General features: G+C 49.8%; 1 protein-coding gene across 2 annotated transcripts in view; it reads right to left on the bottom strand.

Annotated features, from left to right (window-relative positions):
- Nucleotides 1-14,684, bottom strand: part of LRP5 (LDL receptor related protein 5) — a 152,543-nt gene that overhangs the window by 21,985 nt on the left and 115,874 nt on the right. For both annotated transcript variants that reach the window (XM_078148553.1, XM_020968128.2), the window contains 6 exons: nucleotides 10,241-10,457; nucleotides 8,257-8,546; nucleotides 6,872-7,098; nucleotides 5,172-5,356; nucleotides 2,132-2,455; nucleotides 797-996 (listed from right to left, as the gene is read on the bottom strand). In XM_078148553.1, coding sequence (XP_078004679.1) covers nucleotides 797-996; nucleotides 2,132-2,455; nucleotides 5,172-5,356; nucleotides 6,872-7,098; nucleotides 8,257-8,546; nucleotides 10,241-10,457 — 1,443 coding nt within the window. The remainder of the gene's footprint in view (nucleotides 1-796; nucleotides 997-2,131; nucleotides 2,456-5,171; nucleotides 5,357-6,871; nucleotides 7,099-8,256; nucleotides 8,547-10,240; nucleotides 10,458-14,684) is intronic.

Genomic DNA, 14,684 nt, shown 5'->3' with positions numbered 1-14,684 from the left:
GTCCTTCAGGCAATTTACACCCCACGCTTTCTCTGCAGGGAAGCAGCAATCCAACAGTCGGCACTTTCTGCCCTTCCAACGTCTGGAGCAAAGTTCTCTCTGAACCCCAGACTGCCGTCCCTATCGATGAAGATGAAAGAACTCCCCGTCCCACTCCATGTGAGCTCCACGCCCTCTGATGCGGAGGAGTCATGACCATCAGGATCAGCCCCAAAGGCTCCCTTCACCCAATCGTGGCAGAGGCAGAGGCAGAATGAGGGCGAAGGCCTGGGATTGGGGGAGGAGTTCCGCAGGTGGCCATTGTTACCGCAAAGACAAATGCTTATCCAGCAAGGGTGACTAGCTCTAACTATGCACTTAGTCACCCACTGATAACTGGTCTTAGGGCCGTGATTAGGCACTGTGGACAACACCAATGGAGTCAGGATGACATTCTGACATTCAGAGGCCATCGGGGGCGCCGGACCTGGACTCTGACTTTGAATCCGGTCTGATACTTACTAGCTGTGTGACCCTGGACAAGTCACTTAACTTCTATCTGCCTTACTTTTCCCATCTGCAAAATAGGGATAATAGCACCTACTTCCCAGAGTGGTTGTGAGGATAAAAAAGTTAGTATTTGCAAGGCATTTGGCAAATCTTCAAGAGCTCTACAAATGCTAGCTAACATCATCTTTGTCCTCCTCCTCCTCACCGCAGAGAAACTGGGATTTGGGCTCCTGGGAGGACAGATGTGTAAGCCTGCGCTGATGCCGCGAACCCACTCCCAACCCCCAGATCCGACAAGCAGACTTGCCTGGGTCCCGTCGTCTCTGGCTCTTTTAATGTTCTGACGCCCGTCCACCCAGTAGATGAACTTGTCCAGTGGGTCGTAATCGATGGCTTTGACGTTCCGCAAGCCGTGCAGCGGGAGGACCACGTCCGGGCTCTGCTGGTCATCCGGTATCATCCGGCTGATGGCACACTTCTGACTAAACAGCAGGAAGGCAGTGGGCGCTGAACGATGGGGTCAGAAAGGGAAAACGAGAAGTGTGGTGAGAAAGGCCAGGCTGGCGGGCGCTTCTCCTACACTGGGGGTACCAGGCCAGGCTCCGGCTCAGGTCAAGATATTAAAAAAGATGTGGATGCCAAGGAGAAACCCTCTTGCCCTTAATGCCCACTCCAGTAATGTCTTCTGGTTGCTTTGGCCATACCCGAGAGAGGACTTCTTTCCTCCTTCAAACCAAAAGCTCTTCTCAGCTCCAGGACTAGGTGACTTGTTTTTCACCCTGAGATACTGTGAGCTGCCTCTGAGCTAAAATGCGCCATAATCCCCAAACTACTCTTGATTCCCCGCCTGGACTCTGAGTATCCCCCTACTGGCGTGGGAGGCTCAGAGGCTTGAATGATGGCACCTGGTGGGGAAAGGCTTGTTTGGATTAATGATCACGTCTTCAGAATTCTAACCTGCCCTCAAACACTCACGGGAGAACAATCTAGATTTGGTCTAGTCCTGGAAACTTTCAGAATAAAAAAATTCAGAAGCCAAATGGGACAACCCCCCAGTTGTCCAGGATGGCTTCTCATTCAGTTTAGCTAGCTCCCACAGACATTTATTAAGAGACTACTGTAGGCGTGGCACCTGGGACATGGGGAGGAAATAAGATGGAGTACCTGCCTTCAGGGAGCTTACAATCTATTAAGATAAACACCAGAATAACTACAATGCTCATACATGAAATTCTATCTCCTGCCTTTGTGCCTCGGTGTGGGCTGCCCTAAACTGGACTCCTCCTCTTCTGCTTGGAATCCTGAACTCCCTTCAAGCATCCCCTCCTATAGGTGGCCTTTCCTGACTCCTCCCTCTCCCCAAGTTACTTTGTATTTATTTTTTCAACATATACTTATTAATTCAAATGTAAGCTTCTTGACGGCAAATACTGTTTCTTTTCTGTCTGTGTCCCCAGTGCCCAGCACAGTGCCTGGCACACAGTAGGTGCCTAATTACCGAACCGAATGGCTCAGCCCCTTGTTTGACTCAAGAATCAACACGCCATCCCTTAAATGGACAGCAGGCCGATGGCCCTCCCCCTCCCCCATCCCAGGGGTGATTTTCGGTGAGGTTGGATGGAAGGGGGTCCAAAGCACATACAACTGCAGTTCCTGTGGTTCGGATCCAGCGTATAATGGGTCGCACATCCGCATCTGTAACCGTTGGGGATGGCCAGGCACAGCTGCCCGCAGTGTCCGTTATTCTGTGTGCAGTCATTCAGACCATCCTGGCGGGAAGAGTGGAAGACCAGGATGTCCATCACGAAGTCCAGGTGGCCCTGGATCAGGGTGCGGTTTTTGCCATTGACCTTATCGGCTCTCTCGATGCTGTGCAGATTCCAGTCGGTCCAATAGATGTAGTCCCTGTACTGTGTGAGCCCAAAGGGGTGTGGGAGGTCATCGGCGATGATGACCCTTTCTTGACCTGGAGGTTTAAATGGATGCTGTGTTAGCAGTCACAGCAAAAGGAAGGAAACACGCACAGAAATGGGGAAAGACCCCCAACCGTCAGAGGGTGAAGAGCAGAGTAATCGTAAATCCTGGCCCATGGTAAGTGCTATAGTGTTAGTTATTATTAATATCATTATTTTTAGTAAGCACTGGACTGGAATCAGGAAGACCTGAGTTTACATGCAGTCTCAGACACTGTGTGACCCTGGACATGTCAAAAATGTAAGGACTGAGCTACTCCACTACTAGGTGGCCATGGGCAGGGCAGCGCCCACTCTGGGCCTCCCCTTCCTAACCTGTGAACGTGTAGTGGAAAGAACAGTGGAGCTGGCATGAGACCTGGGCGGAGACACATCGCCACCTCCAGTGGCCAGCCATGTCTCCTCTGCTCCTTGCCGGCTGGTGACCCAGGCAAAGTGCTCTACCTCCCTAGCACTCAATTCCCTCACCCGCAAAATGAGACCCTTGGGCCAGACCACAGGACTATGTTATCCAAGAATTCGAGCTGCCATAGACCTTAGGGACCACCCAGTTCAGCCCTTACATTTTCGAGATGTAAAAGCCCCAGGAAAGTGGAGGAGACCTGTCCAGGTGACCTCGGAGCTCTCTCCTAGCTCTAAATCTTAACATCCTAATGTGAAGCAGATCTCAGGTCATATCTCTGAGGTCACTGTCCAGAGGTCAGACCTCTGAGGTCATTTTCCAGAAGGTCATATCTCTGAGGTCACTCTCCAAAGGTCCAGAGCTCTGAGGTCACTGTCCAGAGGTCAGACCTCTGAGGTCATTTTCCAGAAGGTCATATCTCTGAGGTCACTCTCCAAAGGGTCAGATCTCTAAGGTCACTCTTCACAGGGTCAGACCTCTGAGGTCATTTTCCAGAAGGTCATATCTCTGAGGTCACTCTCCAAAGGGTCAGATCTCTAAGGTCACTCTTCACAGGGTCAGATCTCTGAGGTCACTGTACATAGGTCAGATCTCTGAGGTCACTCTCCACAGGGTCAGATCTCTGAGGTCACTCTCCAGAGGTCAGATCTCTGAGGTCATTTTCCAGAGGGTCAGACCTCTGAGGTCACTGTCCAAGGGGTCAGATCTCTGAGGTCACTGTCCAGGGGGTCAGATCTCTGGGATCACTCTTCACAGGGTCAGATCTCTGTGGTCACTCTTCACCGGGTCAGATCTCTGAGGTCACTGTCCAGAGGTCAGATCTCTGAGGTCACTCTCCACAGCTCTCCCTTCTAAGCTGAACCCATTTGGAGCCTGAGCCAGGAAAGACTCCTGTATTTCCTCTCTGGCTGGAGCAGCAGACAGAGAGTTGAGCGTGGCTCTGGGTTCAAGTGCCACCATTGACGCACACAGGCCACATGACCAGGGACAGTCACCCAGCCTCTCCGTGATCAGTGATCCAAGCGAGTTTCGGAGAAGGGCTGACCTGCCTCAGTAAAGGGCTTTCCTCTCCCAGGAGTGCCCCGTGCCAACCAGGCAATCAGGTCTGAGAAGCAAGGAAGGCTGTCCTTAGCCATTCTCAGGGTGGCAAGATCTCCTTGCTGCCCAGGACTGCTCCCAGGGAACCTGGATCTCTTGGGACTAGTGCCAGGGAAATGGTCCATAAAGCTGAGACAAAAAGAAAAGGATTTGGCTTTGTTCCAGTGGTCTGCCTAGAGGAAGGCACAGACTGAAGCACGGGCCAAGCCCGGAAGAGCTCGGACCCCTGCAAATCCTCCATGCCAGCGAAGGGCTGATCTGCCTTCCGTGGTGCCAAAAGCTTGAGTCTGGGCTGCTCCTTGTTCTCGGGGTCTCCTGAGGCGATCCGGCCCAGCCCCCAAGTAAGGGAGTCGACAAATGCCGTAGAGCACAGTTTACAAAGCACTTTCCTGTCAGTATCTAGCCTTCCCCTCCCAGTGAGCCCAGCTCACACGGCACCTTTAATATGAGGCCCTTCCTGATCCCCACGCTGTGCCCCCTAATTATCAGCACCCTCTCTCTCTTGAAATTAAGATTGTGGGAACATGCCTCTTAGAGCTGGCAGGGATGGGAAAGGTCATCTTTTTTTCTTTTTTGGTTAGGCAATGGGGTTAAGTTACTTGCCCAGGGTCACACAGCTAGTGTCAAGTATCTGAGGCTGGATTTGAACTCAGGTCCTCCTGACTCCAAGGCCAGTGTTATATCCACTGAGCCACCGAGCTGCCCCCTAGGGAAAGGTCATCTTGTCCAACCCACAGAAGAACCCACAGCCAAGAAAGGTAAAGAGATTTTCCCAAGATGAGAGAAGATTTGAACCCAGACCTCTTGATTCCAAATCCAGGGCTCTCCCTACTGCACTACACTGCCCCAGAGTTTACTTTGCCTATATTTCCTCATCGGTGTCCATGCTGCCTTTCCCCAGTAGAATATGAGCTCTTTGAGGATGGGGATGACTGCTTCCTTTATTAGTGCCTCCAGGTATATCACACTGTGCCTGGCATACAGCAGGTGCCCAATTAATGCTGGTCAAATCGAACTGACCCAAGACACAGGAAGGACTTGCGCCATTATTTCTGTCCGTTTCACTTTTGGAACCCTACAGTGTGAGTGGATCCTGGACGCTTTTGTCCAGGTTCATGCCCTCTGCCCTGCCCACGCCCCGCCGTGGCCTCCAGCTACCACGCCCTCTGCCGGCAAGCAGCTGGTGCTCAGTTTAACCGCACGCATACCCAGCATGTTTGAAGACTCGATCATGTTGGTGTCCAGGTCGGTCCAGTAGAGCCTCTGGTCTGCGTAGTCAATGGTCAGGTCATTGGCCCGACCCACTTTGTCTACCAGAGTGATACTGTTGGTTCCGTCCATGTAGGCCCGGACGATCCTGGGCTTTCCACCCCACTCTGTCCAGTAGAGGTACCTACAATGGGACCAGAAGGAATGTCAGTAACCTCGAAAGGGCATGAATGACTGACGAGGGGAAGAAGGGAGGGAAGGAGGTGGGGGGGGAGGGAGAGGGAGAGAAAGAGAAAGGGGGGAGGGGGAGACAGGGGGAAAGAGGGAGGGAGAGAGCGGGGGGGGAAGGGAGGAGGAGGGGGAGGAGGGAGAGAAAGAGAAAGAGAGGGGGGAGGGGGGAAGGGAGGGGGGAGGGAGGGGGGAGGGGAACGAGAGAGGGAGAGAGGGAGAGGGGGAGGGAGAGAGAGAGGGAGGAGACAGAGGAGAGAGAGAGAGGGAGAGAGAGAGAGAAGAAGAAGGAGGAGGAGGAGGAGAGAGAGAGAGAGAGAAGGAGAGAAGACAATTCCAAGGCTACAGGGGATCTTCTGCGTTTTGGAGCTGCCTTTACTGCTGTGGGTTAAAGATACAACTTTGTGAAAGCTGTCCTTGAATACACTTGGTGAAGATGCCTCCTCGGCCTGTTCCCGAATCTCATTCACTTTTTCTTCCTTCCCTCTCTGCTCTGTCCCTACTGGAAACGAGGTGAAAATGGGCCTATAATGGGTGCCCCACAGTGCACAGAGGGCTGGTCCTGGAGTCAGGAAGACCCGAGTTCAAATCCAGCAGGAAGCTCAGATGGGGGGGGCAGGGCTATTGACAAGGGGGCAGTGTCGGTGTCACTGATATTAAATTTATTATATCCTTAAAAAAACAAAAACCATTCAGAGCAGAGACTCCCTGGCTCTGTGCCAATTCTCCTGTTGTGTTCTTCTTTTATCAGGACATGTTTGTGTCTGTTGCCATTTGCCAAGTTCTTAGTATTAAAATGAAAAAGATTTTTAAAAGATTTATAAGTCACTTTACAAACACTTTTTCATTTGATCCTCAACACAACTCTATGAGGAAACACTGTGGGTATAATGATCCATATTTTGCAGAAGAAGAAACTGAGGCAGAGAGCAGTAAGCCGGCTTGGCCACTGTCACCCAGTGTGATGTCATGCAGCTAGGAAGTGACAGGGATGGGATTCCAACCCAGCTTCTCCTTTCCCATCACCAGCCACCCACCAGGCGCTAAGAACCTACTATGCGTCAGGCTCCCTGTTAAGCATTGCAGATCCAGATAGGAGGCAGGCCCCGCCCTCCAGGACCTCACGTTCTGTTGGGGGAAACACCATCCTCCCTAAGCCACCAGTGAATGCTTCCACGATTCCACAAGCCTTTCAAACATCACAACCACAGGAGGCCTCCAATCTCCAGCCTCTCCCCGACCTTGCCATCTATCACTCCCCTCACACTTGGCTCCAGATTCACCTCCTCCAGAAGGCCACCCCTGATTAACCGTGTCTCAGTGGATGGTTACTGTCCTCAACATATGAACGGCAGGTGTCAGCCCACCTCCTGCCCCAGACACCACATGCGCATCCAGACAATCCTCAGCCTCTGCCCCCCATGGCCTCGGTGGTGACCACCCCGCTGGGCCGCTTCTGGGTCCTCCTTACCCTTTGGTGGGGTCCAGGGCCAAGGACCGGGGGTTGTCGAGATCCTTCCACACCAGCACCTGCCTGTGCTGCCCATCCAGGCGAGCCACCTCGATGCGGTTGGTACCCGTGTCTGCCCAGTAGAGGTTTCTGCCCACCCAGTCCACGGCCATGCCCTCAGGGTAATCCAGGCCAAACTGGATCACATGCTCCACGGAGCTCCCGTTCATGTAGGCCCGGCTGATGGTCTGCAGGAGCAGAGAGAGAAAACAATGCCTCCTGGACGAGCGCAGAGCAAATCACGGAGTCCAAGAGAAAGAGAGAGGTCCACCTGGAAACGTTCACGAGGCAAGGGGAAGGCCACCAGAGAACTAAGACAGCCCCTCGGAAACGAGCCCCCATCTTTACCGCCAAGTCCAGGAGGAAAAGGCGACTTTTTGTCCTCTGGGAGAAACTCAAACTCCAGTTGCCTTCTCTGTATCCTGGAGCCCTCGGGCAGGTCTGGGGGAGCTGAGGGAGCCTTCCCAGAATCCTGTTGTGCAACACCCAAAGCAAAAGAGCCAGGGCCTTGAACTAGGGCTATCAACTAAAACTAGGTGAATGGAGCTCAGGCTAGAAGGCCCGGGACAGACCCGAGGACTCAGAGCCAGGAGATCTCTTAGAGGCAGGCCAGCAGCCCCTTCATTTTACAGATGATGAAACTGAAGACCAGAGATGGAAAATGACTTGCTTAAGGTTACACAGTGATAAATGTCCAAGGCAGGATTCAAACCCAGGTCTTTGAGACGCCAAGCCCAGAAATCTATCCACTATACCTCAACATCTCCATGCTTCTTGACCCACATGCAGCCCTCAAGTTTACCTTTCACAGTCCCTGTCCATGCTAACCCATGACATTTGGGAGAAGCAGCGGTAGCAGGTGGGAGCAGATGGGGTGAATATTTAAGAGGAAAAATGGTTTTTCTGCACCCTGAAGGAATTCTCAGAAGTATTTATAACAGGGTTTCTCAGCCTGGGGTTCATGAACTTTTTTTTTTAATTCTGAATATTTATCTCAATCTAATTGGCTTCCCTTGTCACCTGTATTTTATTTCAGGCATTTAAAAACGTGATTCTGAGAAAGGGTCTCTGGGCTTCCCTAGACCATTGCCCATGGGGTCCAGGACATAAAAATATGTGAAGAAGCCCTGATTTGAAGGCAGTTCATTGAAACAGGCTTCTTCAAGAGCAAGTCTAGCCAAGTTTGCTGAAGCCACGTGAGTGACTCAGCAGGGTCGAACCCCACCTTGGCCCCCCAATTCCTACACCTTGCAGCCTCTCCCAGTCCCCACGAGCCCCCCCCCAGCCTAGGCTGTGCCTTTCCGGCAGGAGCCCTCAGGCTGCCGGTGATACAGGGGCAGCCGTACCTTCAGGCTGACGTCCGTCCAGTAGATGTGACTGTTGGAGACGTCAAAGTCCAGGGCAGAGGCCTCCTTGACACCGGTCAGCGGGATTGCCACGTCGTTGTTGTTCGTCTCCAGGGAGATCCTGTGGATGGCGGCTCGGCTCGTGAAGACCAGGAAGGCTTCGGGGATGATGCAGGTTTGCAGGTCGTTGAGCAGCTCGAGCCCGATGGGGCAGCCGCACTTGGTCGCATGGGGGGTGAAGAAGCAAAGGTGGCTGCAGCCCCCATTCTTCTCTGCACACGGGTTGGTGCCTGAAAGCAAGCGTCCGGCCTCTAAGTGCAGGGCGCTGGCAGAGAAACCCCACCACGGGCTTGAGGACACCCGGGGGGCCCTGAGGACGAAGGGCGGGCAGGGTAGCATGGGCCGATGGGAAAGAGAGCTTCTGCCTGGGGGCTGAACCAGGGCTCCAACCCTGGTTCCACTCAGCACTGCGAGGCCCTGCCCAGCTCAGGTGTGCTATGTTCTAAGGCCCCACCAGGCTCAGCTGTTCTATGTTCTGTGCTCCGAGGCCCTTTCCAGTTCAGATGTTCTGTGTTCTAAAGTTCCCCTCCCATTTCAGGTGTTCTATGTTCTAAGGCCCCACCCGGCTCAGCTGTGCTATGTTCTGTGCTCCAAGGCCCTTTCCAGTTCAGATGTTCTATGTTCTAAAGTCCCCCTCCCATTTCAGGTGTTCTATGTTCTAAGGCCCCACCCAGCTCAGCTGTTCTATGTTCTGTGCTCCAAAGCCCCTCCCATATCAGATGTTCTATGTTCCAAGGCCCCTCCTAGCTCTGCAATTCTGTAATTCTATCTCTGCTCAGTCACTTTCTCAAGTTCCCAAACACAAGCACCAGGGGTCTAAATTTTGTTCTCTGTTGTTGGCCAAAGACTCAATTATTTTTGATAAAACAGACAGTGGTTAGCTGGCTTCCTTCAGGCCGGCCAGCCAATCTCTCCCGTGCCTGAATCAACCCTATTTCAAATCAGGTCCTGGAACTCAAAAACCCTGGCTTCTTCCCATCATTCACGGTGGGCCAGCCCTGGGAGGGGCTCAGATAAGGCAGCCTGGTAGGGTGGATAGAGAACTGGCCTTGAAACCAGGAAGCCCTGGGTTCAGTTCCTGCCTCTGATTCATGCTGGCTGTGTGACTGCAGCCAAGTCCCCAAGCCCCCAATGCTTTGGGCGACTCCTGCATCTAGTGGAGGGAATTTCCTTGCCTTGCACTGACACAGTTCCAGGTCCAGTCCTCAAACCCATAGTTAGACTTAAATATGAGTTCCTTAAGAGTGAGCAGAGTGTTTTTGGCCTTTCTTGATGTCCCTAGCTGTTAGTACAGTGCCCGGCACACAGTAAGTGCTTAATAAATGCTTGTTGATGCCTACAGGACAGGAGTCCCCTGAGACAAGGAGCTGGGATCTCTTCAGGAAGAGCGAAGAACACTTGTCTTCTGGACTGTTTTTCTAAAATGATCTAAATCAAAATAAGTCTAAATCTGAATTTCACATTGTGTTTGTACATGAAACAAAGGGCAAAAATGTGCATAAAGGTAACTCCACTTCCCCACGGTGCTCCAAGATAAAATAAGAGACACCTTCCCATTAAACACCAGTAAACCTAGAGACTGAGTTTGAAATTTTTGATGAGGAAGGACCTACTGCCTCGCCTCCCCTTCCCATTCTCCCAAGCGCTTAAAGGGAAAGCTGGGCCCCCTGGAAGGAGAAGGGATGAGGCTCTTCTCACCCCACTTCAAGTGGGGTGGCCCCACTGCGCTTCCCACCAAGAATGCGCCCATTGAACCAGCCTGAGTGACCAACCCCACCCTCCATGTTCTCGCCCTCCCTCCCATCACCTCAGCTGGTGTGGCCCAGCCATGCTTCCCACCAAGAATGCACCCATTGAACCAGCCTGAGTGACCGACCCCACCCACCATCTTCTCGCCCTCCCTCCTGCCGCCTCTCCTTCTCACCGATGACTCTGGCCACATTCACGGCTTTCAGGCCCATCAGGTCGGGCAGCTGGTCGATGATGATGTCTCGGTTTGCCTTGACCTTGTGGACGCGTTCGATGCTACGCCTTTGCCAGTCCGTCCAATAGATGTAGTCCCCCAACAAAGTGAAGCCGAATATATGGGGGAGCTTATCTTCCAAGAGGGTTCTTCTCTTGGTGCCATCAATGTTGATCACCTAGAGAAGAAGACAACGATGGAGAAAAAGCCATTTTAAGAAGGCGGGTGTGATGTGAGTGTCGTTGTGGGGATGCCCTCCGTTGGCACCAAACCAGCTTAATTCAATAAGCACGCATGAAATGGTGACTATGTCCTTGGCCTGTGCCCAACTCAGGGACACAAAGACAAAAATTAAACAGTCCCTGCCCTCAAGAAACTTATTTTCTAATGGGAGAGGGAATACATGCACAGAGATAAGTAAGTATAGTGTATGTGCTAGAGAATACTGATGTCAAGATGGAGAGCTTGTTAACAAGCAGGGGAGAGGAAGGGCCTCATGGAGGAGGTAGCCGCTAGGCAGTGGTTTGAAGGGAATCGGGCATCCTAGGACATGGAGGTAAGGAAGGTGTTCATTCTGGGCATGGGAGGCCACCTGTACAAAGGGATAGAATTTCCTTTCTAGGGAATCGCTATCAGGCCATTTGGATGGAAATGGAGAGTGTGTGAAGAGAATAATTTGAGACAAGACCACAGAAAGAAATGGGAACCATATTATGGAGGGCCTTAAACACTAGGCTAGAGATTTCATATTTTATCCTAGAAGCAAGAGGGAAGGAGCCATCCTAGGCCTTTGAGTACATGGAGGATTTGGGCTTTAGGAAAAGCAAGCTGTACTCCACCATCTTGTTTGACCCACATCAATTCAGTTACTCACTTATTTTGTTCATCCAATCATTTGCTTAGAACATGTGAGAGGCAGCATCATGGTGAATGGGGCACCATCTCTAGAGCTGGAGGAGTTGGATTCAAATGCTGTCTCCATCTCTTACTACCCATGGGACCCTGGTCAAGCCACTTGTGTCCTCAGTTTCCCCATCTGCATAACAAGAGGGTTGTACTACATGGCCTTTAAGGCGGTGATCAGACATCCCACGCTTCTGTGTCCATGGCTGTTATAGGTTGGGGGGCGGGGCTGGCCACAAGGAGTCCTTTCCTGGATGCCCACTACTCTGGCCATCAGCCAAAATGCCACCAGTAGACACACACTGGTGCCTGGGTCTCTGGAGACTTAATGGCTAAATCCTTTTGGTGAAGAGTCAAGTAGAGATAAAGAACCATCCGCAGAGGATAAAAATACAAACATCAAAACCCAGTTTAATGAACTGGTTGATGCAGAATGAGAGATAAGGTGTGAGTTTGTTTGGCGATGAGCGCCAATGTTCTCAGTGAGGACACTTGAGCTCCCCAGCTCTTTGAACAAAGGAGATGAAAGGCATGAGGCGCCGCCATTTCAAACAGCTGGATCGTATTTCAGGCTCATTGGAAAAGAAACAAATAATCCACAGGGAGCATGAGACTTTGGACACGAGGATAACAAAAATAAGGATGGCGCCTCTGTCCTCAGCAACCGGTACAACGCTCGCTTTCTGAGTCCTCTGGGGAAACTGCACCAGATCAAGGAGGGCAGCACACAGCTGGCTTGGACCTTCAGGGAGAGTCCTTGGCTGGGGGATCATGAAGGTCATGTTCTTGTGAGCAGGGAGCCACAGAATGAGTGGAGGAGGTGGGTCTGACGCTTCCTAGCTACAGAACCATGGGCAAGTCATAGAATATCAGTGTACCTCAGTTTCCTCATCCTTAAAAAGAGGATAAGAATTCTTTCATAGTCTACCATCCAGGCCTGTTGCGGGAAGGACATGCAGTAAGGCCTCTAGAACACTTTGGAAACCTTAAAACCTTATTATAAGCAGGTCAGCTAGAATCATCATTATTACGTAAGCATGAGATAATTGCCCCAGTAGATAAATGATCAAAGGATAGGAACAGGCAATTTTCTTTTTTTTTTTTAAGTTTTCACTTCCATAAGCTTTTGAGTTTTTAATTTTCTCTCCCTCCCTCCCCAAGGTGACTCACAATCTGCTATAGGCTCTACGTTCCTATTAAACAGATTTTCCCATTAGTCACGTTGTAAAGAAGAATTAGAACCAATAGGAGGAGCCACCAGAAGTAAAAATAGCAAACAGTCTACTCCCATCTGCATCCAGACTCCACGGCTCTTTCTCTGGGGGTGGACGGCGTTTTCCATCAGGAGGCTTTTGGAGATCCTCGCATTGCTGAGAAGGGCTGAGTCTATCAACGTTAGTCATTGCACAACGTGGCTCCTGGGTCTGCTCACTTCACTCAGCATCAGGCCATGCAAGTCCTTCCAGGTTTTCTGAAGTCAGCTTGCTCATCGTTTCTTACAGCACTATAGTATTCCATTACATTCATATGCCACAACTTGCTCAGCCATTCCCCAACGGATGGGCATCCTCTCAATTTCCAATTCTTGGCCACCACAAACAGAGCTGCTATGAATATTTTTGTACATGTGGGTCCTTTTCCCATTTGTGTGATCTCTTTGGGATATAGCCCTAGAAGTGCTATTGCTGGGTCAAAGGGTGCATAGCACATTTTTGTAGCCCTTTGGGCATAGTTCCAAATTGTTCTCCAAAATGGTTGGATCAGTGCACAACTCCACCAACAATGTATTAGTGTTCCAATTTTCCCACATCCTCTCCAACATTTATCATTTTCCTGTTTTGTCTTTGTTGGCCAATCTGATGGGTGTGATGTGGTACCTCAGAGTTGTTTTGATTTGCATTTCTCTAATCAATAACGATTTAGAGCATTTTTTCATATGACTATAGATAGCTTTAATTTCTCCATCTAAGAACTGTCTGTTCATATCCTTTGACCATTTATCAGTTGGGGAATGGCTTGTATTCTTATACATTTGACTTGATTCTCTATATATTTCAGAAATGAGGCTTTTATCAGAGAGACTGGTTGTAAAAATTCTTTCCCAATTTTCTACCTTCCTTCTAATTTTAGTTGCATTGGTTTTGTTTGTGCAAAAACTTTTCAATTTAATGTAATCAAAATTATCCATTTTGCTTTTCGTAATGTTCTCTATCTGTTGTTTGGTCATGAATTCTTCTGTTCTCCATAGATCTGATAGGTAAACTATTCCTTGCTCTCCCAGTTTGCTTATAGTATCAGCCTTTATATCTAAATTGTAAAACCATTTAGACTTTATTTTGGTATATGGTGTGAGATTTTGGTCTATGCCTAGTTTCTGCCATACTCTTTTCTACTTTTCCCAGAAGTTTTTTTTCAAAGAGTGGGTTCTTATCCCAGAAGCTGGGGTCTTTGGGTTTATCAAATAATAGATTACTATAGTCATTGACTACTGTGTCTTGCATATTTCACCTATGGAACAGGCAATTTTCAAAAGAAGAAATGCAACCTATAAACAACCATATGAAAGATGGCTCCAAGTCCCTAATAATAAGAGAATTACAATTTAGAACAACTCTTGGGTTTTCACATCACACCAATCAGACTGGCAAAGATACAGAAAAAAAAAAACAAACATGGCTAATAGTGAAGGAGCTATGGAAAGGGTGGCTCAGTAGTCCACAGCTGGGGCAATGGATTGGTCCAAATATACTAAAAAACAAATTGGAATTCAATGAGAAAAACCACTAAAATGTCTATATCCTTTGACCCAGTCATAAAACTACTTGGCACATACCCTTAAAGGAGGTTTAAAAAAGTGAACATACCAAAATACTGATAACAGAAGTTTTTATACTTTTGAGGAACTGGGAGCAAGATGGCGTCCACTGATCAAAGAATGGCTGAACAAACTGTGGCACATGAACATAATGGGATATTATTTCAACACTAGAAATTATGTATATGAAGGATTCAGAGAAACTTGGGAAGACTTTTTGAGCTGATACAGAGCGAAGTAAGCAGAGCTGAGAGTAACGTACATAGTGACCCAAAATAACACCCAACAAAGTCATGAGGATTGATAGCAGAACTCGCATCAGTGGAGGACCCAGGACCCAGCTGGGCCTTTGAGGACCGGCAGTGACACACAGCTCTGTCCTCTCAGCACAAGGGATGAATATGGGGGCACGATGTAACCTGCACTGTTAGACACAGCCAACATCGTGGTGCATTTTGCTTAACCATACCTTATTGCAAGAGAGGGTTCCATGGAGGGAGGGGATCATTACGAAACAAGAGTGATATAAAAAAAAATCAGCAAAATATGTATACACACCTCCCTACACACACACACACAGCAAGACAGAATAGAGAAATGGCCTTAGAACCAGAAAGACCTAGGTTCAAGTAATGCCTTTGGCACAGGCAGCTATGCGATCCTGGATATTTAACCTCTCAGTAACCC

This window comes from Phascolarctos cinereus, unplaced genomic scaffold, assembly GCF_003287225.1.
Source record: "Phascolarctos cinereus isolate Bilbo 61053 unplaced genomic scaffold, phaCin_HiC Scaffold_9;HRSCAF=440, whole genome shotgun sequence".
NCBI classification, from domain to species: domain Eukaryota; kingdom Metazoa; phylum Chordata; class Mammalia; order Diprotodontia; family Phascolarctidae; genus Phascolarctos; species Phascolarctos cinereus.
Note: the sequence above shows the minus strand (reverse complement) of the source record. Positions and strands in the feature narration are given on the sequence as shown.